A 23,999-nucleotide genomic window follows, 5' to 3' on the forward strand; every position below is an offset into this window, starting at 1 on the left:
GTGATTTAACCATGGAAATGCACTAGCAATGCATCGGTAGTACTTTAGCTATATGTATAATGATTATGCATGATATTCTAGCATTTTCGTGCACCATTTTTAGTTTTCAAAAGAACCATATGAGCAAGAAGGTCAATGAGAATTTCCTCAACTCGTCCAAGTAAAAACACTTTTAGTCATCCATTATTTCTTTGGTCTTTTTATTGAGCTCTTGATAACCAACATCCAGAGGTTGGTGGACAATGTGCTTCAAAAATATGAAAGGCTTAACACCAGCAATATGGTCCCTAACATTTGTATGATTCAAAAGATAGACGTGCAGAGGAGTAGAACTCGAAAGGCATGGTTAACCGAACGTGCAGGAAGCTGCAGGTTACGAGAAAATTCATAACTAACGTTCTGTTCAATGAAATGCCTTAAAATTTTGATAGGAGATAGAAAATTTCATGTGCTACAACTTTTGTAGTCAACTTAGAGGTCAATTCCAAGAGTAAGATGGTAGAAAAATTCCATTACTACACTTCTGGTTTTCTGAATAGAATCTCTGTATTTAGAGCATAACTCCTGCTATACACACCCCATAAGCTTGAAATTTTGTGGGCATGTAGCTTAGGAAGTTTGGAACAACTTTGGTATTCAACCCCAAGGCTAAAACAATGATTAAGATGGTTGAAAATATTCAGTCTTTGCTTCTCTGTTTTGGCTGTTTTTCAGCAGGACGGGCGAAATTTTTTTGCCTAGAGCTCGGAGTATACTAGCTTCATGGATTTGAAAATTTTTGAGAACCTAGATCGTGAAATTTGTGACCGATTTGGTATTCAACTCACAGCCAATAAAAGTCATCTACAAGGGTGACAATGAGAGTTCAATTGTTCCGGAAGCAACTTTAGAACTTCATAACTCGAAATTGAGGGGTCCAAAAATTTTTGAAATTTTCCTAGAACATGCCTTAAATAATTGTGCACAACGTTTCTAGTCAAGACTAGGTCTAGATCAACTCTAATACGGTCATATTCTACAGTTTTCAACTTACTGTCTACCTAGAAAATTCTGCGGACAGAGAGGTGGTGTTTCGTTCACCAGGGACAATTTACTTGGTCAAAAATTCTCAACATTTTACAGAAGATGCTTAAGGTATTGAGGATCATTTCATCTAGTCATTGGCAAGGCCAGTTCAGATCCTATCAAGGTGATATGCTCAAGGTTTTGAAGTGATATCAAACCATAAAACAGATTGTCCAGAGAGTGTATAATTTGACCATATCTACCAAACCACTTGATTAAGATAATTAAAAATTTTACAGTAAGTTCTTCATTAAGTTACCTACGACTTTTGTGTTTAACAATTTTTCAAATAATCAACTTAGGATGGTCGAACAATTCAGTTTAGACAGACTCCTCCATTTTGACAGATTTACAAAAGGTTATTATAAATTCGAAAACACTGAGGTAGGAAGCTTCAAAAATTATCAAATTTTTAGAGAATCTTGGAAATTTAGGTAGTTGCATTTCATCTTACAGACACAACTTGTTTTGAGGTGATCTTCATATTTTAAAAATTAGAGGAAACCAGAATTCCAGATTTTACTGATTACCTAGATGATCCTTAAGGATGGATTTTTAAACTTTTCGATTTTCTTTTAAACATTTTCCTTGATGAAGATTTGGGGATGAATGCAGATCCTAATCATCCTTACCAAAGAAAAGAATTGCAAAGTAACATTGGTCTTACGCTGTTAGTTTCGGTGGCATACATATTATATCTCTCGCTATATAACTACTCGATATAGATAACTAGCCTAGAATTTGATTTCGAGTTAGCGTACCTACAGAAAATTGACAGTATATAAAATGAACCTTTCGTGCCACCACTCATGAAAGCGTTCTCATATATTACCGATCACTATAGAACCGGCATCCATACAATTACCGCCATATGGACAACGTTAAGCATACGTCACCGAAATAACGTATTGACATGTACCGTCGTAGACGGGGAATTGAATTCCAATTTCGAACCATTACTCCCCATATATTCAACCGATGGTTGGTATATGGGCAGCAGCTCAAGTAGGCCACTGCTTGAGCTCCAGTGTTCGGCTCGCATCACCGAAGGGAAGGTCAGACTCCCTCAGCTGACTGAGCAAGCATACCTCCGCGACGACGATGTAGTTGTAGAATTTAAATTGCGAATTTTAAATATGGAAAAGTAATGTGCTGGAAGTTAGCCATACAATATAAGCCATCGGATTACACCCATAAGATCCCCTAGGGCTTTACGTTCTAGACTTGTCCTTGGAGATTCTAGACTTTTCAACTTAAGTAGTTTTGAAGTCAAGTTTTAAGATTTGTTGTTAGAAAACAGAGGCTGCCATCTCTGGTAGGCTGTCTACGAGCTCTGATACTAGCTGTGGCGGAACCACCCAAAAGACTGGGCCCGGCTGCTCTGATCTTCGTTGCTAAGCAACTCTGACCCAAATCGGCACACACCGGTAATTCCTCGAGTGAAGCCTCGATTAAAGACACGCTTTCCAGGATCAAACAGACAACACTCACACGAAGCTGAGACCAGAGATTACAACACAGATCATTTAATACATCTCAGAGTTGCAGCGAAAATTTAATTATTACAAAACAGTTCTGAAAAATAAGACAAGTAGTATAGAGGTCTTATCTACAACAGTTCATCAGAGTATCATTATTGCAGCGGAAGGATGAAAATAGCTAATGTCATAATGATGTCACGATGAAGCCCATATGAGACATCAATTAGTAGAGTTAGTGTTGGCCGGGAAACAACCCACTCCACAGACCAACCCGATGGTAAAGCAGTTGAACCAGCAAACATATCTTCTACAGCAATACCTGAAAACAAAGCCACAAGCAAGGCTGAGTATACTAATACTCATCAAGGCTTACCCGTCATAGGATATACCTTAGTCCGCTAACTAGACCTGCAAGGTTTTTTGGCTGGAGGGGTTTGTTTTGCCGGAAAAAAAACGACTAAGAGTAGGTCCTTAATTTTAGATTTTAGATTTTCCATATTCTAGTTCAATTAACCATTTTAGATGAGCATCTATTTCTAAACAAGCATGGTAGTAAAAACATTAATCATATAATAGTATTATCATCATCATATTCCACTTGTTACTCTATGTTGCAAAAGTGTTAAGCAAACTCAAACTGTGAGAGGCCGACGATTCGAATCTAGTTTCTTAACCTGGCCAGGGAAACCTAACACACAAGTATTGGGGCACTAAGCCACCCACACAACTTTTCCCCTTTCTTCTCGTGTTGCGGGACAGACACACCGCCCTCGACTACAGAGTACGCAGACTCTGCACCCGCATGTTGGCCGCATGAGAACAATGTGTAATGTTCAAAGACGGTAGGGTGGTATGTCCCCCGCCACGGTCCGATCAGGTACTTAAGCTTACCGATTACCATATTTCTCAGCATGTGGTCAGTACGTTCAAACGCTTAACAAAGCTACCACACACTGCGGCCTTAGTACTTTTTCACTAAACCGACGGGGTCTCAACCACCAGTACCATCCCATGACCCCGCCCGTAATCCTTATGATTGCAGTAGTTAAAGTCAGTCAACTCCTATATTCTCGCGAGAGGCAGGAAACCACTCGACTTCTACCGTTCCTAGTTAGCGGGGCAACTAGTCGGGAAAAAGATCTGGATTCAAACATAGGTACCTAGGGACATGCAACTATGGTTTTGATCAACTCCTAAGAACGTAAATGCACAAATAAAATTATTATAGCATATAATGAATATTTAGATGTAAATAACGCGAAAATAATGGGATTATGCACCAGGGCTTGCCTTTCTGAGTAAAGTTAGCCTTGTGCTCTTTCTAGCATTGGTTTCGGGTCTTCAGCAAATTCAGTTAGCAATTCAGTTAGATTGGCTTGAGCTTCACAATAATACTTTTCGAACTCTGGCAGCAATTCATTCGTTCAGTCGATGAGAATACCTGCATCTATATGCAAATGCATATTCATGGGTTGTGTTTAGAGTCCATTTACTTTAGATATTTTACTATAAAGTTGTAATCCAATAAAGCACAACTTTTGGTTATAAGGTTTCTTATTTACATATTCTTGGGCAATCATTTATAGAGTAGTTGTTTATCTTACTTAACTCATAAAGCAAGGGTTTGATGTTTTTCCATTTTATCATTGTGCAGAAAATGTACTTGTCCTAATTAATATTAGAGAAACAATGTAATGTTCATAACTGAAGTTATACATAGTTTCTGATGTTGAAATTTTTACACAAGGTACTTCTCTGAACAAAGTGTTTACTGAAAAAATTTCAGCTCAATTGGTGCAGTCAATTAAACACAAAAAATGAATTATGCAGCCACTGCTAGAACAAAGGTTTATTTATACAGAATTAACCATGCAAGTATTGGTTCTCAAAATTTTAATGGTTGTTCCAAATCTTGTGTGAATGTTACTGTAAAATTTTCAGATTTTATTGTGCAATGTACAGAGTATAGTAAATAAGTAAATATACGCCTACATTAGTCAAGTTTTATTTATTCAGAGCAAATTAAGCAAGTGCTGGTTCACAACATTTTACACAATGTACCAGACTTCAAATATAGTGTACAGTAAAAATTTCAGAAAAAAAACAATAACACATGTAAGCATGAAAAATGATTAAAATCTAGTATGTTGATATCAACCACCATTTATACAGATTGATTCCTAATGTTTATGGAGCTCAACTTTTTACAGAAACTACTACAAATTATATTATTCTTACTGTAATTTTTCCATGATTTAACTGAACATATAACAGTAGTAACCAAATTAACAAAACAAGCATGTGCATAGTTAAGTTAAATTCTACAGAGAGTTTCTTATGATTTATGTGTACCAAAATTTTACCAGAGCTAGATCTAAAGTTAAACATGCTTCAATAAAAATATTATCATTTATTTCCACTAGATCATTTACTTATGAATTAAAATATTTATGAACTTGCATATTCATTCGAGATACAAGACGACCAGTATTGCATGTCAAAATTTTAATACAGAGAGTACGCATACTAACTAAGAACATAACCAAATATCATGATTAGATATGAGGAACTATAGCATCCAAAACAAAAATAACAAATCTAGGCATGATATCACAAGTATGATTTATAACTATAGAAATACTCATTAAATGGAGTTCAAACTTTGCAGGCATGATTCCAGGATTAAAGCAGAGTTCCAGAAATAAATCTAGATTTTTCTAAGTACAGGAACTATGTACCATGAATTAAGTTCATCAAACAATCATTAAACATATTATATAGAAAGCTAGATCTAAAATTTCTAAAACTTATAGATCAGCATGAGTTCAGAAGCATGTTCATCTAGAAAACGTTTCATAACTAAATCATGTCTACTTCTACCAGAATTAATATATGAAGTTCACTAGTAGATATAGAAATTTGAGCTATTTGAGCAAGCAAACGATTTCAAACTGGGTTCATATTTTTACCAGATGCTTCTGACCACACTAGGATCAACATGTCCAAAAATCAAGCCAAGCCACTAAACCAAACTCCTAGAACCTTTATGTGCTATTTAAACTAGTCTTTTTCCTAGATTAAAATGTAGACAGAAATTGAAGATTTGTATTTAACAAAACTTGTAGATTTCAGTTCAAGGATTCCAGAACATTTTAGTTTATATTTTTCTGAGTTTTCTATGATTTTATATGTATTTTACAAGTTCGCAGATTGAATCTCAATTGTTTCATGTATATTTTACGAACAGGTCCCTGAAACATTGTTTTTCCTTACGAAATTGCCCCTGGCCGGACTTCACAGAATAGAGGGGCGGCGGCGCTGGGATTTCCGGTGAGGAGCCTCACCGGCGGCGAGGGGTTTGTGGGGGAAAAGAGAGGAGACCGAGGCGCACCTTATGGTGGTCTTGGATGGGTCGGGGGCGGCCGGGAGCTGGGTCGCCGGCGATGTACAAGGTCGGCGGCCATGGGAGCTTGGCTCCGGCGAACTTCGGTGACGTAGGGAAGGGGCAGTTGGGCTTGGGAGCATCAGCGTTTCGAGAGGAATCTATTCCGGTGCCCAGCTTGTGCAGAGGATGGCCGGCGGTAAGGGCTCCACAGCGACCTCCTACGGCCGATGGCCATGGCGGGCGGCGGCGGGTCTCGAGGCGTTCCAGTGAGGGAGGGTGGCGATGGAGGGGTGCGTGAGCTTCAGGAGGTGGAGGAGATGGTGATGGCGTGCTCGGTTTGGGCAATGGGGGCACAAAGCAGTGGCTTCCCGGTGAGCTGCTGCTCGGCAGAGTTGGAGGGGGATGGCGGCGGCGTTCTAGGCGGGCAGGGGTTCAGGCGTGCGCATGGCAGCCTACATTGCCTTATATAGGCAAGGGAGGAGGGGAAGGTCGAGCTGGGGGCGAGCTTGCTGGGGAGGAAGGGTGTTGGGGGAGGCGCGCACGGCCATGGCAGTCGCCGTGGCGAGCATAGGGGAGGGCTGGGCGCGTGTCGAGCTCTTGTGGCGCCAGGAAGGAGTGGGTTTGCGAAACAGGGGACGCCGGGGGCTGGTTTGGCCAGGGTGAGGCCAAGTGGCCGGGACAGATGGCCGCGCCGGCGTACGGTGCCGCCGTGGGCACGGTGCAGGGAAGAAGGGGAGGGAGATGGACTCAAGGGCATTTTTGTAAATAGAGGGAAAAGCCGGGTGCTGCTGTAATGTCAATTTTTCTCCTTCTTCTAGGCTTCAAACGAAAAAAAATTTAATACCATTTTTGTTCGATTTTCGAGATATACAACTTTCGTGTTATACACTTTTTCATTTGAGCAACGGTTTGAGAGTTATTTTACTATTTTAAAAACTGCCATTGTACTTATCATTCCATGTGAATTTTGTCAATTTCACTCCTAGGCTTCAACTTGACCTTTGTTAGTCTTTTCATACTGAATATTCTTATGAAATTTCATGTGCATATTTGCATCGGTTTGCAAGTTATTTATTTATGACTACTAGGTTTCGACTCCTAATTATTTAATCTGTTTGAATATCAAATGTGCAAAAAGTCTTTTAATTAAAACTATCTATCGCGAAAATATGAGTGTGTCTTTATTCTAAATTTGTCATGATCAGTTTGGCATGAAGTTGTTCAACCTTTAACCACTCAACATCTTTCATTTTAAGCAAAACTTCATTTAAGCAAAGATTTAATAATAGTTCAAAGAATGTTTGCTATGATTCGAATTTATCCGTCATTTCATGTGATGGTTTTCAAATTTCAATTCGATTTGTATAGAAAATTTATAGATCATTCTTAAGGTGTGGTATGTGTGCCTTGTTACCACTCATGCCAAGTCATGTTTAAAAACATACAAATTATTATTTTTCCAGCATATTGCACACACACGTACACACATACACACATACTTTCAAAAGCAATTTGATGAGGTTTTATTCAAGTTTTCATGGCTCATTTAGGTATGAAGTTATGCTAATTGTCTTCCTGTGGCTAAATTGACACTAGAGGTGTCACAGGTGCTGCGGCACCTCTCTTGGGTCGATGGCCCGTGTATCGTGTTGGAGCCCAATAGGAGCGCGTCCAGAGGGTCCACCGCATCCCTAGGGTCTTCATTAACAGCTGCCGCCACATCTCTAGGGTTTTGGGGTTTTGTTTAGATCAAGTTTTCCATCGAGAAACTATCTTCTTCATTGTAACTGTGACGTCGAGTCCTTTTGCTGTGAATCAGGCCCCCGTTCTTGTTCTTCACCATTGTAGTGATTAGTCCTTTTATGATTAGAGCTTGAACCCCATCTTGATTTTTGCTTCATACACATCTGCAATTTCGAATTGCGTGTTTATGCTTTCTTACTTGTGTTCTTTGATTTGATTGCAGGAAAAGCCTTCTCAGCAAGGTCAATCAAGTTGTGCTTGGTGGATAACCAAGGAGCAGCGGTGTAACGGTTGCAGGACTTTGAATCGTGTCTAATTAGAAGCCCGGATTGCCAACGTCGAGTCTCCACCAATTGAATTTACCATTACCTCTCAGAAGATCGGGCCAGTCAGCACATCATGGTCTACCCCAGTCAAACCATTGAGCAATGTCATATCCGAAGGATCCCACATACCCGGGCACCATGCCCGCATATGAGGTCACTACCCTAGCGCCCCCGGGTCTCCCACCCTTCGGATGGACAAGTAAGACGCTAAGGCAAGCCCGAAAGCACAATGAACCGACATCCTTACCCAAATCATCTAGTCTAAGCAAGCAACTATTATAACTTGAGGATAAACTGATCATGGCAAGGCAAGTTAAGTGTTGACGGTCCTTAAGTACAAAACATATGCCGTCAACTCCTGCATAAAAACATGGAGAATGAACATCAACGGTAGTGCTAGGAGTTATTACTAACGAATTCTACGAGTGTTGGTGATTTGTTGATTGCAGGGACACATGTCGGGAATAACAAGAAAATGCGAAGAATAAGTAGGAGAAACCGCAGAAGATTGAGTCATGCATCACACATCCAAAAGAGGCCCACATGATAGAGCAAACAGACCAACCAAGCCCCGACACTGACATATCAGAGAAGGGGACCCACCTAGCAGTGACCCACACGAAGGCGGTGGCAAGAGGCGGCGAGGTGGGGCCGGCCAACCCCATGGGTCGGCCGAATCTGGACCATGCATTTTGCCAGGAAGCTCGTTCTTATCCTCCCAAGGTCGGTTGCAAATGTTTCCATATTTATGGATGACGGGAACCGACCACTAGAACTATAAATAGGGCCTCCCTCACCCCCTCTCAAGACACACACCACCAAGGAGCAACACCACCATTCCAAGATGTAGTAGTGTAGTACTAGCTGGAGTTGGGAGTTAGAGAGAGTAGTACAAGGTTTCAAAGAGCCCTCAGCGGTCTGGAAAATCTTGTCTCGACCCCTTTGTAAGACTCAAGTGCTTTATATTTATCTTCTCTATTTACTGAAATGTCTTCGTGGTTATCTATTTCATACCTTAGTGCGTTAGTTAAGCACGGTTAAGTGTAGTGTTTATATTTTGCTACGGGATCTTCATTCGACCGAATGCTCTTGTTTTCATATGTGGCTAGAGTAGTAATTGATAGTATAGACGTGGTGTCTATACCATCGGTTACCTGAGGTTGCGCCCAACCCCATAGATAGTTGTGGTAGCCCCGGATGTAACAGCTCCGACTAGGCCTTTGTATTCCACCATGTTCGGGTTGGTGTTTTTGTAGGGCTATTGGCGGTCAGACCCCGATCACCCCTTGCTAGTCTTTTCGAGGAAGATGTGCCAAGGTGTGATCGCTATGTTTGACCTTTGCTTAGTTAACCCCTTTGGTATGAACTAGAGTAGAACCGCAGTGATGGAGAAGTAAATAGGAACCTTGACCTCTGTCGTTGACCTCCTAGTTTTGCTTGTCTGCTCTGCTATCTTATCATGGAGTTCTCCTGTGTGTGTCACTTATACAAAACTCCTATTCCATCTTGTACCCCATATTAGTCTAGTCGGTATGCTAGCTAGCATTTACGTGATGGCTATTTATCAACTTCTTTAACCATTGCTTCCCAGAGGATAAATACAATACCTTGGAATACTCTTGGGTGAAAGCTACAACGGCATCCTTTCACTTGCGGATTTATCTGTTTGCGTTAACAAATGCCAACACTAAGAACATAGCAAGATAACCATGAACGAACTCTGAATGAATATCATAATGACAGTCGGAATACAAAGCCATACCGGAGGCTGAGGATTGCTCGCCGACCCCAAGACGACTGGATTCGCTAAGGAGATGTAGTACTAGCCTAGCTCCACTACCCTAACGAGTACAAGTCACAACAGAGTGTGAGGGAGAGAGGCTTCAAGTGGTGTGTTTTGAGTGAGTGGAGGGAGGCCCCTTTTATAGTCCTTGAGGTCAGTTCCCGCCATCTCTTTACATGGAAACATCAGCAACCGACTTGTAGAGGATAAGATAAGCCTTCCCACCAAAATGCACCTAGACGGGATTTGGGGGGGGGGGGGAGGTGGCAGGGAGGTTCGGTCAAACCCACGGGTCGGCCGGCCCCACCTTACCGCCTCTTGCCACTGCCTTCATCTGGGTCACTGCTAGGTGGGTCCCTATCTTGGATACGTCGGTTTGATCTGACATGTGGGCCTCTTTTGGATGTGTAATGCAGGATGCGATCTTCTGCGATTTCTTCATGTTTTCTTCTTATTCCGGACTTGTACTCCTGAAATGATAAATTCGCCAAAACAACTATGGAGCTAGGTTAGTGATACAAATATGTGAGTACGAGGTATGGTTTTCCTTCTTTTGTGATTATGGTTGACGGTCGGATTTTGCACTTAAGGACCGTCAACATGTACAAGTGGCCCAGCCCAACCATAGGTCGGTTGGAGCCCAGGCATGGTCGGCCGACCGGCCCAGGTCACCACTGACTTAAAACTTGTGACGTGGCTACTGCTCATTGGCTCACAAAGGCGGTTCCAGCTGACTCATGTGCAGAACTCGGCCGAGAAGCTGGTGACTCCCTTCTATAAATATGAGGGGAGGGACTCCAAATAGAACACACCAAGATGTAGTTCTCTCCTCACTTGTAAAGTTCTAGGGGCTAGTAGAATTCAGGTGTGGAGTTGTAGTTCAAGGTCTTAGGGTCTTCATGGAGAGTTGGTATGTCTTGTATCTTCTCTTTATGTAATGTCTTAAGTTTGTACTTGATGTTTATTTCATTCAACTTAGCATGTTTGGTTCATGTGCTTGTCCTATGTATGTGATCCTTTCATGATTAATGTTTAAGTTGTTCATCTTGCATGATTAACTGAGTAGTAAGATCTTGACATAATATCGGTTTCATCCCCCTTAACCGGGTGCGCTAGAACTAAGGCTCCTGATAAAGACGGATAATCTTGCGCAAGGCTAGAGTAGTAATCATTAGTGTAGACGTGGTGTTTGGGTTAAAGGTTATGTTTGAATGGTGCTTTTTCCCATGGTTTGTAGAGGTAGCCTGTAGGTGGCGACAACCCTGTTTTGTGCCATCGTAATTCTCTACATTCGGGCTTAGCGGTAGGAGGTCTATAAAGTACCGCGATGGCTTAGGCAGTTCTATCTGTCTGTCATGAGCGGTCTCCCCGTAGTGTCAATCTATAACTCACCTTGATCATGTGTATGTGTAAACAACACTAACATAATTCATGCTTGCTAATGTGAAGAATGCCTCTAGTACCCTTGTTCTCTCTCCATCCCTCTGCTACCCAGAATAGTTATTAGTTTGTAGCAATTCTCCCTAACTTAATAAATTCTTTACACTGCCGCCTTACCTACGGAAATATAAATGACAACCCTGGTATACTCCCGGGTAAAATACTACAACGGTATTCCGTGCGCTTGCGGAATGATCCATGGTTCGTGAAATACCTACACCTGCAAGTATTGCTAACTAGGAGTACCTAACCTAGCAATGGCACTGGTTGACACCAACAAGAATTCCTGGCACCACTGTTGGAGATGGGTATAATAACCTTGTAGCTAGAGATGACGTTACGAAATACCAATAGCGAATGCTCGCGTGTTGTAGTAGGGGTTTACAAACGGGTGAGGGAGGGACCTGAGTCCCAAGTGTCTAGTGTGAGGTGAGTTGTGTGGTTGTAGAGAGTCGAACCTCATGGCCGAACGCCCTCCTCTCCCTTTTATACGCTAAGGGAGATGGGCCGGTCTACCAGAGAGAGATATCTATGCGCATGTCCCACGGCCCCACTATGCCCTCCTTGGATACGGGGGGCCCGCTTGATCTGCGGGTGCTTCCCCTCCGTCCAGTTGTGGGCCCCATCATCCCCATAATCGCCGCCCGCCTCCTCCGCTTGCTTGAGGGGGGGGGGTGTGCATCCTTCCTCTACATCCTGTCGCCTCCGTAGGATAGCAGAGGGGTGCGCTCCACTATTCCCTTGTCAAAGCACGTCGCCTGTTTGGTCTCCCGCATTCTTGACTGCCGCAGGCGGCACTGGGACCCCTCGATGACCCGCCTCTGAGTCAGGCAAGGCGGAGATCTCCTCGCGAGGGTCAGGCGCACTCGAACCCACACGCGGGGCATGCGGATGCTGCCCCCGTCCCCCTAGGGTCGGGCGAGGAGGACTTTCCCTCCAGGGGATCGGGCGAGACGAGCTTAACTGCCCCGATTATCCTTAATCTCAGGACATATGGCAACTCTTCCTGGCTACTCTTGGGTATCGTTGATATTGATGTCCAACACTTATTTAATTTCTTTCCAAAATGATAGGCAATTAGCATCAATTAGCCCTAAGATTAAGGGAGTAGAGAGGGAGGCTTGGGGCAGGTGGAAGGGTTGCGGTGGGACCGATAGAGTGAGTTTATAGATGAAAAAAGTTTGACGTTTTGAGCAGATTCATTTTCTAAAGTGTGGTTTTGAAGCTTTCTTCAAACTTTGGTATCCCTTAGCTCTGACAAGTTGATCCTCTTTGAGTGGTACGGTCAGTCTAATCTTCGTGAGAAAAGTTTTGAATTCTTTCATCCTTCTATAGTACTTGTAGATTTGTACCTGCCACATGCACGTATTTAATTTTCTGTCTATCAAGCAATGATGTCATTTATTTTTCTTCCAAAAATAATACATGACTTTCTTTTCTTTCCTAAAACAATGCTGTATATTATTATTTTTGCAAAACAAGTAATGATGTGAATTGTAGCATGTGCAAAGTAAAGTGTGGACCCAAAAAAAGTTATACGCAGGTACAAGGGGTGAGTATAGGAGATTGCTAGTGTAAAAATTATTAGGTTTTCGGCAAAACATTTCCTTCTATCAAAACATGGGTCTGCACCCACTTTCGTCAAACTTTTTGGCCAGATAAGTGGGACGTCCGTGAGGGATACGGTGGATCTAATCTTGGTGAGAAAGGATTTTCAATTGTCTCAACTTTTATATTATAGATATAGATGGATGTATTCCTCATGAATGGCTGCAATAATAAGAATCTACTAAATGACATGAATGACTATATAAAGTTACAAACAACTGCCTGTTGGGCATCTCAATCTTTAGTGTTAGCCTTAGCTGATCGACAATATGGACAAGCAAGCTCCTGGTAAGCTGTACGGTTGTAGCGTTCATTTTTTTGATGGGCTGAATTTCATAATAGTAAGTTGGTAACAAGTTATGTGTATGTACCAAGCTGACATAGACAATTACACCGAAAATTGAGCACCAGCGTATCACAAAAGCGATTCAACCACCGAAGTCACAGCCTTTTTTCCCCCTCGCTCAAGCAAAGAGAGGGCTAGATCACCCTTGTGCCATTTCCGAAGTCCAGACGCCAATTTCTGAAGTGTCTCCAGCTTGACTTCGAGAATCCATGCTGGCACAAAGTCAACCAGCAAACCTACGAAACAGAGAACGTAGGACCTCCAAGTGGTCTCACCGCATCCCAGCACAATGTTACCCTCCATTACCTTAGCCATGAACTCCAAGTGCCTGTCCACAATCCGCTGCCTTTTTGATGTGTAAATTGAAGCATATGCTGGCGAGGTTTCTCCGACACCCCAGATGCTGGCACCAGACCAGAGGAGAACATACGCTAGCGCATATCCTTCAAATAAGCTGCAAACATGACCGGCAGAACCAAGCTTATCTTCTCCTGCTGAAAGCAGCAAAGTGGGGAGAATATGCTCATACAGGAGACGGATCAAATTCACCCCACCAGCATGACAAAGCATAGTTGCTGCAAGTGATGATATCTGCTCTACCAGGGATGAGGCATCTGAGAGTGTCATGCAGTCTGATCTCAAATGAGCAGGTCTTTCAGAACTACAATCATTCGCTAGCGTACGGGCTCTCTCAATGACCACCTTCAAAATCTCTTCACAAACAAAATTGTTGTCTGGAAATAACTGGCAAGATCTCATGTAAAGAAACCCTGGCGCAACAACAAGTCTAGCTCTTTCATCAAGTGTCTTCCCCAGCAAATTAGTGACTCCTCTGTTTGCTACATAACAGGAATGTCCATCGACTGAAGGTCCAAGGAAAGATGTGAAGCAACTCCTGATCAGTTGAGCTACCGCTGTATTATCTCGAGTGAAGGGAGACCGTGAACATGCCAATATGATAAAATCATGCCAGCGCCGTACTTTCTGGGACCACAATGCACCTATAATTTGCATGCTTGGCCATGAACTAGATGTTGCACAAATTTCAATTCCTTGGCCAATGATTCCATGTAGGTGACTAAATTCCTCCATCTTAACTGTTATCGATAAACTGATTAGGGCTGCAATTGGCAATGGCAGCATTGGCATCACCGAACCTGTAGAAGCATTAAGTGTCCATTTGAGAGTGAAGTTCATGACCTTAGAACCCAAAATGTTATTTATATTAACATTGAAAGCCACAGAGACATGTGAGAGGAACACAAAAACAAATAAATTTATGATGTATGCAACATTCAGAAATGAATGGTTTGCAGAAACAGCCATTGACATACGAGGTCGAGAAGAGATGTTTATATTGACACCAGCCAATGCTAGAACTTCATTTATCTCGGATTCAACTACTGGAAGCATTGCAGCTGGACTTGGCCAATCTGTTCCATTCAGCATAACTGGCTTCCATATGCCACGGGTAATTTCTGCTGAAAAGTAGCTGACAATAGCAGCAAGTGAAGCAGGCAGGAAATCTGCGAGATCTCTTAGACCTGAAATCAAGTATGATGATATGTGCTGGTAAATGTGCAAGGACAGTCGGAATGCAAAACTGAAAAAAAAGGTGACTGGATGGTCAAGATACATAAGAAACTTTGAAATTCAAGCAGTATTCTAAAAAGTGGTGGTGACTGATGCTGCCTAAGGTGGCGCGCCTTGGTGCTGGCCTGCTGGGTGTCACTCAGCTGCCAGACTTATTCTATCAGCAAGGGGTAGCCTAGCTAGGCAGCAACCAGGCAGTGAGCAAAGCAAGCAGGCACGATCTTGTGACCATCATCACTACTGGAGTGAAAACTGTTGGAGGGGCAATCACGTTGACCATGACTTTGCACATTCCACAATTTTACTCTATTTACCTTACCAGCAAAGTTCACATGTTTCATGCTAACTACATAGCAGGTGATTGCATTAGGTGCGTGGCAATTCTTAGAAAGTAGAATGTGCTTCGAAATTGTGCATATGCTAGACTTAGAAATTGTAAGTGTAAATTCAAACCCTTGGTCAAAATTGACATTCCTTTCTTTTTCTCTTCTTCGTTACTTCTTTTGCAACACTTTGGTCTTACCTTCTAAAGTAGCAATTAGTTGAAACCATAGAGAATTATAGGTTGTACGAGAGTATTATCTCTAACTGGAGGTATGAGCATTTAGTTCGTCGAGCAGTACTAGGACAGGATGACAAATGAAAGTACTAGTCAGAGGTATCACCTGTAATCAAATCACGGGACGAAAGCCTCCCATGAGCACATGCAGTTAATACAGCCTCAAGCACAAAAGGGACAGCTTCCAGAACTTCCCATGCAGGAAGTGTTGGCCACTGGCATATATCTTCTTTAACACCTGGAGGTGGACTACCCATACTGGAATTTGATGTTGACTGAGGATTTACAGACTGGACACATGGAGGACAGGTTGAAACTTTATGGCATATAATTTTCAGTATAATGTTTGCCACATGGAGGACATTTGGCCTATTGTAAACAGTAGAAAGAGTAGAGGCTATGCAAGCCTGGTTCTGGAAGTACCATGCCCTTAGCTTTGGAAATGAATCGATATATACTGGCTTTTGAAACAATGGATCAAATTGAAGTATGCTTGACTTACTAACATTAGAGAGGTTTTTCAAAGCAGAACGACTATTACGTAATAATAAGAGAAAATCCAAACTGAGCTCTGACCGAACAAAGACTCCATGTCTTGATAAAGCATTCTCAATAGGGGGTCTATGAAATTTCCACAAGCGAAGCAGCGATAGGAAAGCAGATGAGAATACAGAGTACACAGAAGCCTCTTCAAAGTTACAACTCCTATGATCAGATGGTGGTAAGGATCCAAAAATCTCACAGAGAGGCATTAACATGGCTGCTACTTCTGGCACCTGCAAAATGTCATGTCACAAGGGAGATGGCATCATAAACTGACAGCTAGGTTCACGCAGCATACTTGTCACCCGAGAATGTAAATCCGTTACCATTCAGAACAAGGAGATTTTCTTTATCAGTGTAACATGCGAGGAAATCGAACGACACAATGGACACAATACCTGTGAGAATGTACTAAAAACTTCCCACAAAGAGATTTGCAAGGCATCATGATCACAGCAAAAACTTAAAAGAGATACTATTGGTGCATGTAAACCACATGCAAACACCATTTTCCCATTAGAAAATATGCAAGATGAACTATAGAACTGACAATGTTCTATGAATACTTATTTTATATAACTCCCATGCCTGAAAATATATTTAACACACAATTTCTTCATAAAAATTCTGCTCCCAATAAATGAGGATAATTCTATATTATTCATAGTTTCATCTGAAACTTTAGATCCCGTGTTGTACATGCATAAGGCAAAAGGAATAGAGCTGAACTAAATTTCTATTCAAGCTAGGATTATTTCTTACCAAGCCATACATTGAGAGAATATGAACAGCATCAACAGAAGAAATCCCTAATATGAGAGCATGCAGCATAGGCATGTGCTGTACATATCGCCTGTCTGATCTGGAATCCAGAGGGAGGAATGATGATAACAACTTAAGCACCATTTGGACGACATGTTCCTATGAAGAAAAAAAAATTGGGCAAAAAATCTTAAAAAGGAAGTAAAAGTAATTCATGATACAGAACAATTAAGACAATCTGTAGAAGACTGTAAAAAACTGAGACAGTTGCAACTGACACTCTTTCACATTGCTGCAATATTGTACTTTTAAACTAAACAATACCTGAATGTTCCAACCACGAAGAAGTGATGCCCCGCACAAAACCTTTGAAGCCGCCAATTTCTCCTCCTCTGACCCACTTACTGCAAAAGAGTACAATTTCTCCAACTCTGCTACACTAAGAAACAAAATAGGAATAATACCATCAGTCAGTACAGTGAACATTTGCAAACCTAGAACACTTCAATTAGTATTCTCCCATGATTTATCACCTCGAAGCAGGTGTAACCATAAGTGCATCCTTGAGTTCCATAAGTGGAGAACCGTCTGTTAAAGATGACCATGAAGATTCCTGGGCTCGAGAAGATTCTTCAAGTGGAACCACATAGCCAGGCCAGAAATAAGCAGATGTATCAACTAAGTTCCTTGCGATACATGCCTCCACGATGAGGTGTAGCATATTTCCTACTACAATTTCAAAGCATAATTGTGAGAGAAAATCTAAGTTGAGAAGAAAAAACATAAGCAAAAGATACTAAAATGTTGACGATATCGATCAAAAGAAACCTGCTTTAATAGGGGAATTATATTTGGAATAACCATAAAAGTTCTCATTCCCACTTTTCAGATCAGATAGAACTGCAGCTTTCCTAGCTGCAGTATTTGCGAAATGCACAGTAGCTGGAGGAGGTGAAAGAAGACCAGAAAATTGCACCAGAATCTGAAGTGATGACACTAATTCTCCTTTTATAGCAGATACCATTCCACCATCCAGTTTGTCTGCCTCTTCCTTCACAATAGTTGCGATGGACAAGGGGATAATAGCTAACAACATGCACAATCGTGAATAAAGATGAGGAAATGGTCCTTCCAAAGCTTCTGGGCCCTGGTAAACATATTTTTTATCATAAAGTAAATATTAATATTATGTGTCGACATAGATGTAAAATGGTAAATAATAAATAATTTTCCTTTTTGTTTTTAAATACATATAGATTTATGGTTGAAGTTATCTCACTCGTTGTACCAACCGCAGACCTGAAATCCATAAAGCTTGAAAGGTCTCTTGCCAGGTCGCCCGATTTAGCACTTGAAGTGTCTTGGAGAGTTCTGCCAACCAAAGGTTTCATGTTTAAAAATGTTGCTGAAAAAGGCAAAACTTAGCACCTACACGCAATTATGTACCTGTCAAAAATTCAACTGATGATATAGCATGAAGATGTCTCCCATCCATTGCATTCTCCATAAACATGTCAAAAGGAACCCAACAAGATCCCTTTCCAGCTCCAAAAATACTGAATGCAGATGAACTGCAGGGTTGTGTGCTAACAAGAACTCCCAATAGCCTACTCCTGTCTAACTGATATCCAGTGCTTATAACATTCTGTACATTCGTAGTCAAGCTATCTAGCAGATTGTATGCAGGTAATACATTCTTTGATTTAAGGGCGCCAATTAGTTGAAGTTTCCGAAGTAGAGAATTGAAATTCTCCGGCCTATCCTACCACATCCAAAAATGGAACGGACGTGTCATCAGTTTAGCAAACATAATACGTGTAGCGTTTGAATAGAAATTTTGTATATGGAAAATACCAAGCATAAACAGATGACATTACAAGCTGAAAATTGACTCATTTGAAAGTGCCTAAACTAATGAGTAGCTTAAATTAACTTCCTGTATGTTCTCATTCTCCGGCCTATCCTACCACATCCAAAAATGGAACGGACGTGTCATCAGTTTAACAAACATAATACGTGTAGCGTTTGAATAGAAATTTTGTATATGGAAAATACCAAGCATAAACAGATGACATTACAAGCTGAAAATTGACTCATTTGAAAGTGCCTAAACTGATGAGTAGCTTAAATTAACTTCCTGTATGTTCTCCCTATCGAAAAGGCTACCATATGAATATTGTCAAAACAGTATTCTTAATCTCGCCCCTGCCTACATCTGGGAAAGAACCCAGAAGTGGACAGCGCACTTTAGCACATACCGCCAATATCATGATAAGATATCAAATTTTATTTGCATCCCCAAACCCAAGTTTGTTAAGCAACAAATGTTTATCTAAAAAAGCAAGCAAATTGTACTGATGTGGATCAAACCTTTTTTTTCTCAGGGACTAGATAGCTGAGGAAATAAAAAGTTGAAATAAACAAGATTTTTTCTCAAATGCGCAGAAGAACTGCACATCAATATATTAAGAAGAAAAATAGGGTAGAGAGTAATAAACAAGATTTACAAGAAAACAGTAATGTTACAAAAATTAAGCAGCATACGTGTTAAGATAGACAAGCCGAAGAAAGACTTGGGCAATTTTACTTGCAGTGGCCTTCTCAACAGCTTCAATAGACATAAGTATATTCTTTCTTCTTAGAAGTTCACGGTGCTCATCTCCCATGTCAAGTTGTCGCTTGCCATCAAAATTAGTATTTTTTTTTGTATATATATTATCATGTTCATCAGTAGAGATATTGAGCAATCCACAATCATCTAAGATGCAATCAATCAGCATTTCAACAAGGCTTAACACAAACAGAATAATAGCATGTCCAAAATCCAAATGTTGACAGCCATATCTATGTGCAAGCTGCATAGCATCATCAATAGATTTGGCTAACCTGCATAGTAAATGCAAACATAAAGTTAGCATCAAATGAGAGAATTACAAGCTTTATCTGAAAAACTTTAACAAAACAATTTAGAACATCTTTCAGTACCTAGAATGGTAAGCTGCTAGAACAGTATATACACCAGTTCACATGACAATCAGCTCATACAACTAGTACGTAATACAATGTCGAATGTCAATGTATTTAACAATTCAGCTAAAAAATATAATGAAGTTATATCTAATGAAAAATTATCGGCAACATTTGGTGCATATGAGATAAAATTTGCTGGATAAAGGCTTCAAAAGCTCATGCTTTTGAAACATGATTTTTATGGTGAGTTCACATGTGCTATGTGGCAAGTCTACCTATGTTGGAAGGACCTACAGTCCAAATGCAGCATCTTTCCCAAAAAATAGCTAGGAGAAGCGGAAAACATGGACAGGATGCACAGGGGTGGTAAAGGGCCTTAAAATTTAGCCAAGATAACTTAAGGGCCAGGCTCATATTTTATAATTAAATTTTGAGCTAAGAATACTTACGGGCTGAGTATTTTTTTTTGCATAAGTATTTTTTTGCCTAAATAATACTTACGGGCTGAGTTGGATTCCAAAGTGGGCATTAGGGTCATGATTCATATTAGAGATATGTATAGCTGTAGGCTTTTATTGCCTTCATTGCATTTATTGGCTTTCCATGTATACTGGTTCCCTACAATGTATACTCAAGCCCATTGGCTATATATATCAGTGACACCCCCCATGATTAGGGTGTGCGGTGCTCCCATTCTTTGCCTCTCTACAATTCATTACCACAATGCATATGTATTGGAGATATGTATAGCTGTAGGTGTTACATATCTCTAATAATGTGACATCTGGCAAGATTTTTGGTTACGAGTCAAAAGAAAAATATGATTTCAACAAATTCTGTCTCCACTTGAAATTACAATGCATGTTTCATCTCATTGGGACAAATGTTTGACCGACAGTTACTCTATTAATATGCCATTTATGTTATACAAAATCATAATAATATGTAAGTATTTTCAATACAAATCCAAAGACATCATTATGTACTAAATTTTTTTTGTGTTAATAGAGTAGTAATTGTCAATCAAAGCCTTGTCCTAACGAAAGGAAATACACATTGTAATTTCAAATGGAGGGAGTAATCTAGAGTTAATTTTGCATAACTACAAGTGAATGACCAGACGATCATAACACTAAAGATTGGATGCACCTCATCAGAAAGCTACGTGTTAGTCGAACAATTTATAATAGGAGATAGTTTAGTCAACCCAACTATAGTTTGGCATATTTTTTTTAGATTATGGATAGCGATCCGGCCTTGATCATTCACAAGCAAATGACTACAGCCAAAAAAGTTACAAGAGTTCTTAGACTCCAAACCTCAAATGAAGAAAAACACAAATACAAGAATGAAAGCTATAAACAAAGATAGAAAAACTAGAAGACTAAGCTTCAAATTTCTTCTTTGTCCCGCTTCAACCTTTCAATGTATTCACACGGCATCAATCCATCACATCTCTCGTCTGCTTAGAAACCTGATGTCCGGATTATTTGTTGCTCGCTGAATCTATCGTATGAATACACCAAAGCTGCCCGATAAAGATGTCTACTACAACAATGGCCATATGAAGAAGCGGAAGGCAAAGCCAGACGAAGCCTCCAAGAAGGTCACGACGTAGAGGACGCCGCCAATGTCTGTCCAAACGGATCGAGTTTTCACTCGACAATACCAAAGGGTTGCAGGGATTGACAACACCCTCAGCAGGGAAAGATACACCCACAAGAGCAGCCGCTATCAGCTCCGGCGACTGCCAGGTCGAGCTTTCACTTCAGAATCCCTAGCCCTGACACCGCTCTCCAACCGCAGAGGCCGAGCAGCACGACGGCCACGAGCAGACCAAGGTGTTGATGAAGATCGATCATGGATGTGAACTGTCCTAGGTCAGAGAAGTGTTGTGCCGCTACCATTCTGATCTGCATCAAGTGGGCATAGCCACCAGCGAATGCACAGCAGAAGATGGCAACCACAGCTCCGAGAAGAACCAGGCATCGAGAGGGCGGATCTGGCGCCAGACGACCGGATCGGCACCATAACGACCAACGCCGGCGGGGCCCACCACGCCGGCAGGCAAGGGCGACGAGCCCGCAGCGCCATCCCCTACCCACGGCAAATCCGGAGCAGGGGAGGCGGATCCGGTGGAGGGTGGACCGCCGTCGCGGCGCTGGCCCCTCCAAGAGAAAGGACCTCGAGCGGTCAGATCCGCCAGCGAGGATGCCGAGGATGGTCGTGGTGGAGCCGGATCTCGTCGGCCGCCGCCGGCCTCAACTACCGCCGGCCACCGCGTCGCCCTAGAAGAAGTCAGGATGAGCCGCCCCATCCCAGCGAAGATGCCTCGCCGCCACCCTCCCCGCGGCTGCCAGATTTCCGGCCAGCCCCTCAGGCAGCGGCGAGGGGTTGGGAGAGCGATGGCCTAAGCTGCGGGAGGCGCGGCGGCGGATCCGCCCGTGTCGCCCGTGGGGGCGACGCGGGGGCTTCCTCGCGTACAGACGTGGTCTTCAAGTCCTAAGTCTTTATCCAAGCTTTTCGAGACTTGCCTAGTATCATATATTTTCAAAAGTAAGGGGGCGATGCTTTTGAAAGGCCACTTCGACATGAAGGGGGCCTTAATTACACTATGAAGTCTTGAACCACAGCACACGGAAGAATTCATGTGCCCTTTTCCTTTCAAGACCAAGATCGGGAATTTTAAAAATCATTTTCAGCATACCTAGTTCCTAAGTGTGCAAACCCATCCAAAAAGCATCTTCAAGATAATCAAGCAGAACACAGGTTTTAAACACGAAACGACCAAGCAGTTTGTTGACGCCTTTTACGGGTCAACACACGAATGCGCTAGGTCGCGCGGCGCGAGGAGGGGCTCGCTGCAGCTCCTCCTGCGTGGAGCGGTCAGAACGCATTCAAACGTCGCGGAGACGAAGGAAGAAGAGCAGATGAGGGTTGGAAAAGCTAGGATTTGGAGAAAAGGTAAAGATGATAGAAAGTAGTAATTGTATTGTGTTTTGATCGATTGGATGATTCCTCAATCGGCCGTGACCTTTTATATTTATAGGGTGGGATGGACTTATCCCGCAAGGAATCCCTTTTACAGATCTAAATCTACAAAGAACTCTAATTACAGTCAGACTCCTCCTAGACCGGTCAGACTGGTCGGTCTCTGCCGGACTGGCCACAGTGCCCCGATCGGTTAGACCGCTCGGTCGGACCGGTCAGACCCGCTCGGTCGGACCGGTTGATGCCAATTTTGGCTGTCAACACAATTTGACCAATTTCTAGGTGTGCGAGCTCTCATTACCCCACCTAGTACACCAAGGTATATCGTAGAAGATGAACGGATGATAAGCAAGAACAAATTGTGCTTACATAGACTTCCTTTCCATGCGTTCGGGGTAAACCGGGGCGACCGCGTACCGACCGAGAAGCTCAAGGTAGAGCCTGTAGGCCTCCGGTTGCTGCCGCCGGTTAGGCACCACCCTGCACAACAATAGCACGCAAACCAGCACAACAGATGGCGGCATCTTAACATCTGAAAGTGAACTAGAACGAAAAGCGAATTGAGCAACGGAAACAGGGAAAGGGAGAAGCGAGGCTCGAATCCCTCGGGCACCTCGGGGTGAGCAGGGCGAGGGTATGGAGAGGATGCACCAGGCGGGACGACATGGCCTGGTCCAGCAGCTTCCACATGGCGCCCGTGTTATGCGCGAAGCACAGGTTCGCCACCAACGCCTCCGCGAGCGCGAGGCCGCAGGAGGTGGAGGCAGCGGCCTCCCGGGCGCAGCGCGCGGCCTCTGCGGCCTGGAGGAGCGGTGGGTCGCCGCGCGCCGCGGAGGCCTTCACCGCCGCCATCACCTGCCGTTCCAACCCGGCTGCGTCGGCCGCCATCGCCCGGTCCACGGGAGAACTGGTTTCGGGGGCTTTTGCTCTGCTGACTGGGGGGGGGGGCTTTGCTGGCGCCGAGAGATGAAAGCAGAGAAGCGAGCTGGTGGCTGGCACGCTGACTATTCTCATTTTCATTCTTTATAAACAGATTATATCATAGTAATCGAGATTTTTTTTCCGCACCTATCATACTCTACATCACATTCTCTATACCAACTATCACATATTTTACTCATTAATTTTCAACTACCATCTTCAATTAAAAATTTATTTATTATCTATCTAGGAGCTAAAATGTGAGGAAATAGAAGTTTTTGGGAATTAGAATGTGAGCAAATAAAAATTCTAAGTGCTAATATATAAATATTAAAAAAAATGGGCAAAATGAAAAGCCCAACCTTATCTTCACCCTCTCTGGCTCTCTCTCGATCCACCTATTCTCCTCCCTGTCTCTCTCACCCCATCTCCGCCGGCTGCACTCGCGCCGCCCCCACGCCTCCTTCCTCCACGACTCCCTGC

At 42.4% G+C, this 23,999-nt stretch overlaps 1 protein-coding gene across 4 annotated transcripts; it reads right to left on the reverse strand.

Annotated features, from left to right (window-relative positions):
- Positions 1-13,010: 13,010 nt before the first annotated feature.
- Positions 13,011-23,579, reverse strand: LOC120665928 (mediator of RNA polymerase II transcription subunit 33A-like). Of its 4 annotated transcripts, none has more exons than XM_039945651.1 (12): positions 23,209-23,579; positions 22,965-23,075; positions 19,179-19,520; positions 18,081-18,391; positions 17,914-18,005; positions 17,463-17,781; positions 17,168-17,363; positions 16,959-17,073; positions 16,635-16,793; positions 15,436-16,105; positions 14,512-14,721; positions 13,011-14,334 (listed from the first exon to the last, which is right to left on the reverse strand). In XM_039945651.1, exons 1-12 carry the CDS (start codon positions 23,481-23,483, stop codon positions 13,247-13,249), a joined length of 3,888 nt encoding a protein of 1,295 aa, XP_039801585.1. In that variant the 5' UTR covers positions 23,484-23,579; the 3' UTR covers positions 13,011-13,246. The 4 variants fall into 4 exon arrangements, with proteins under 4 accessions (XP_039801585.1, XP_039801586.1, XP_039801584.1 ...); XM_039945652.1 differs by having other exon boundaries at positions 17,168-17,360; positions 23,209-23,536; XM_039945650.1 differs by having other exon boundaries at positions 13,011-14,721; positions 17,168-17,360; positions 23,209-23,536.
- Positions 23,580-23,999: the final 420 nt, after the last annotated feature.

The sequence above is a fragment of the Panicum virgatum genome, chromosome 3N (assembly GCF_016808335.1).
Source record: "Panicum virgatum strain AP13 chromosome 3N, P.virgatum_v5, whole genome shotgun sequence".
Classification (NCBI taxonomy): Eukaryota; Viridiplantae; Streptophyta; class Magnoliopsida; order Poales; family Poaceae; genus Panicum; species Panicum virgatum.

What these genes read in the sequence shown, in the direction of transcription:
- LOC120665928 (XM_039945649.1), bottom strand. Translation starts at nt 23,483, where the DNA reads ATGGCGGCCGACGCAGCCGGGTTGGAACGGCAGGTGATGGCGGCGGTG. An exon ending in CTCGCCCTGCTCACCCCGAG is followed by an intron (nt 23,076 to 23,208) that starts GTGCCCGAGGGA and finishes ATTGTTGTGCAG; the next exon opens with GGTGGTGCCTAACCGGCGGC. An exon ending in ATCAGTTGAATTTTTGACAG is followed by an intron (nt 18,006 to 18,080) that starts GTACATAATTGC and finishes TTTGGTTGGCAG; the next exon opens with AACTCTCCAAGACACTTCAA.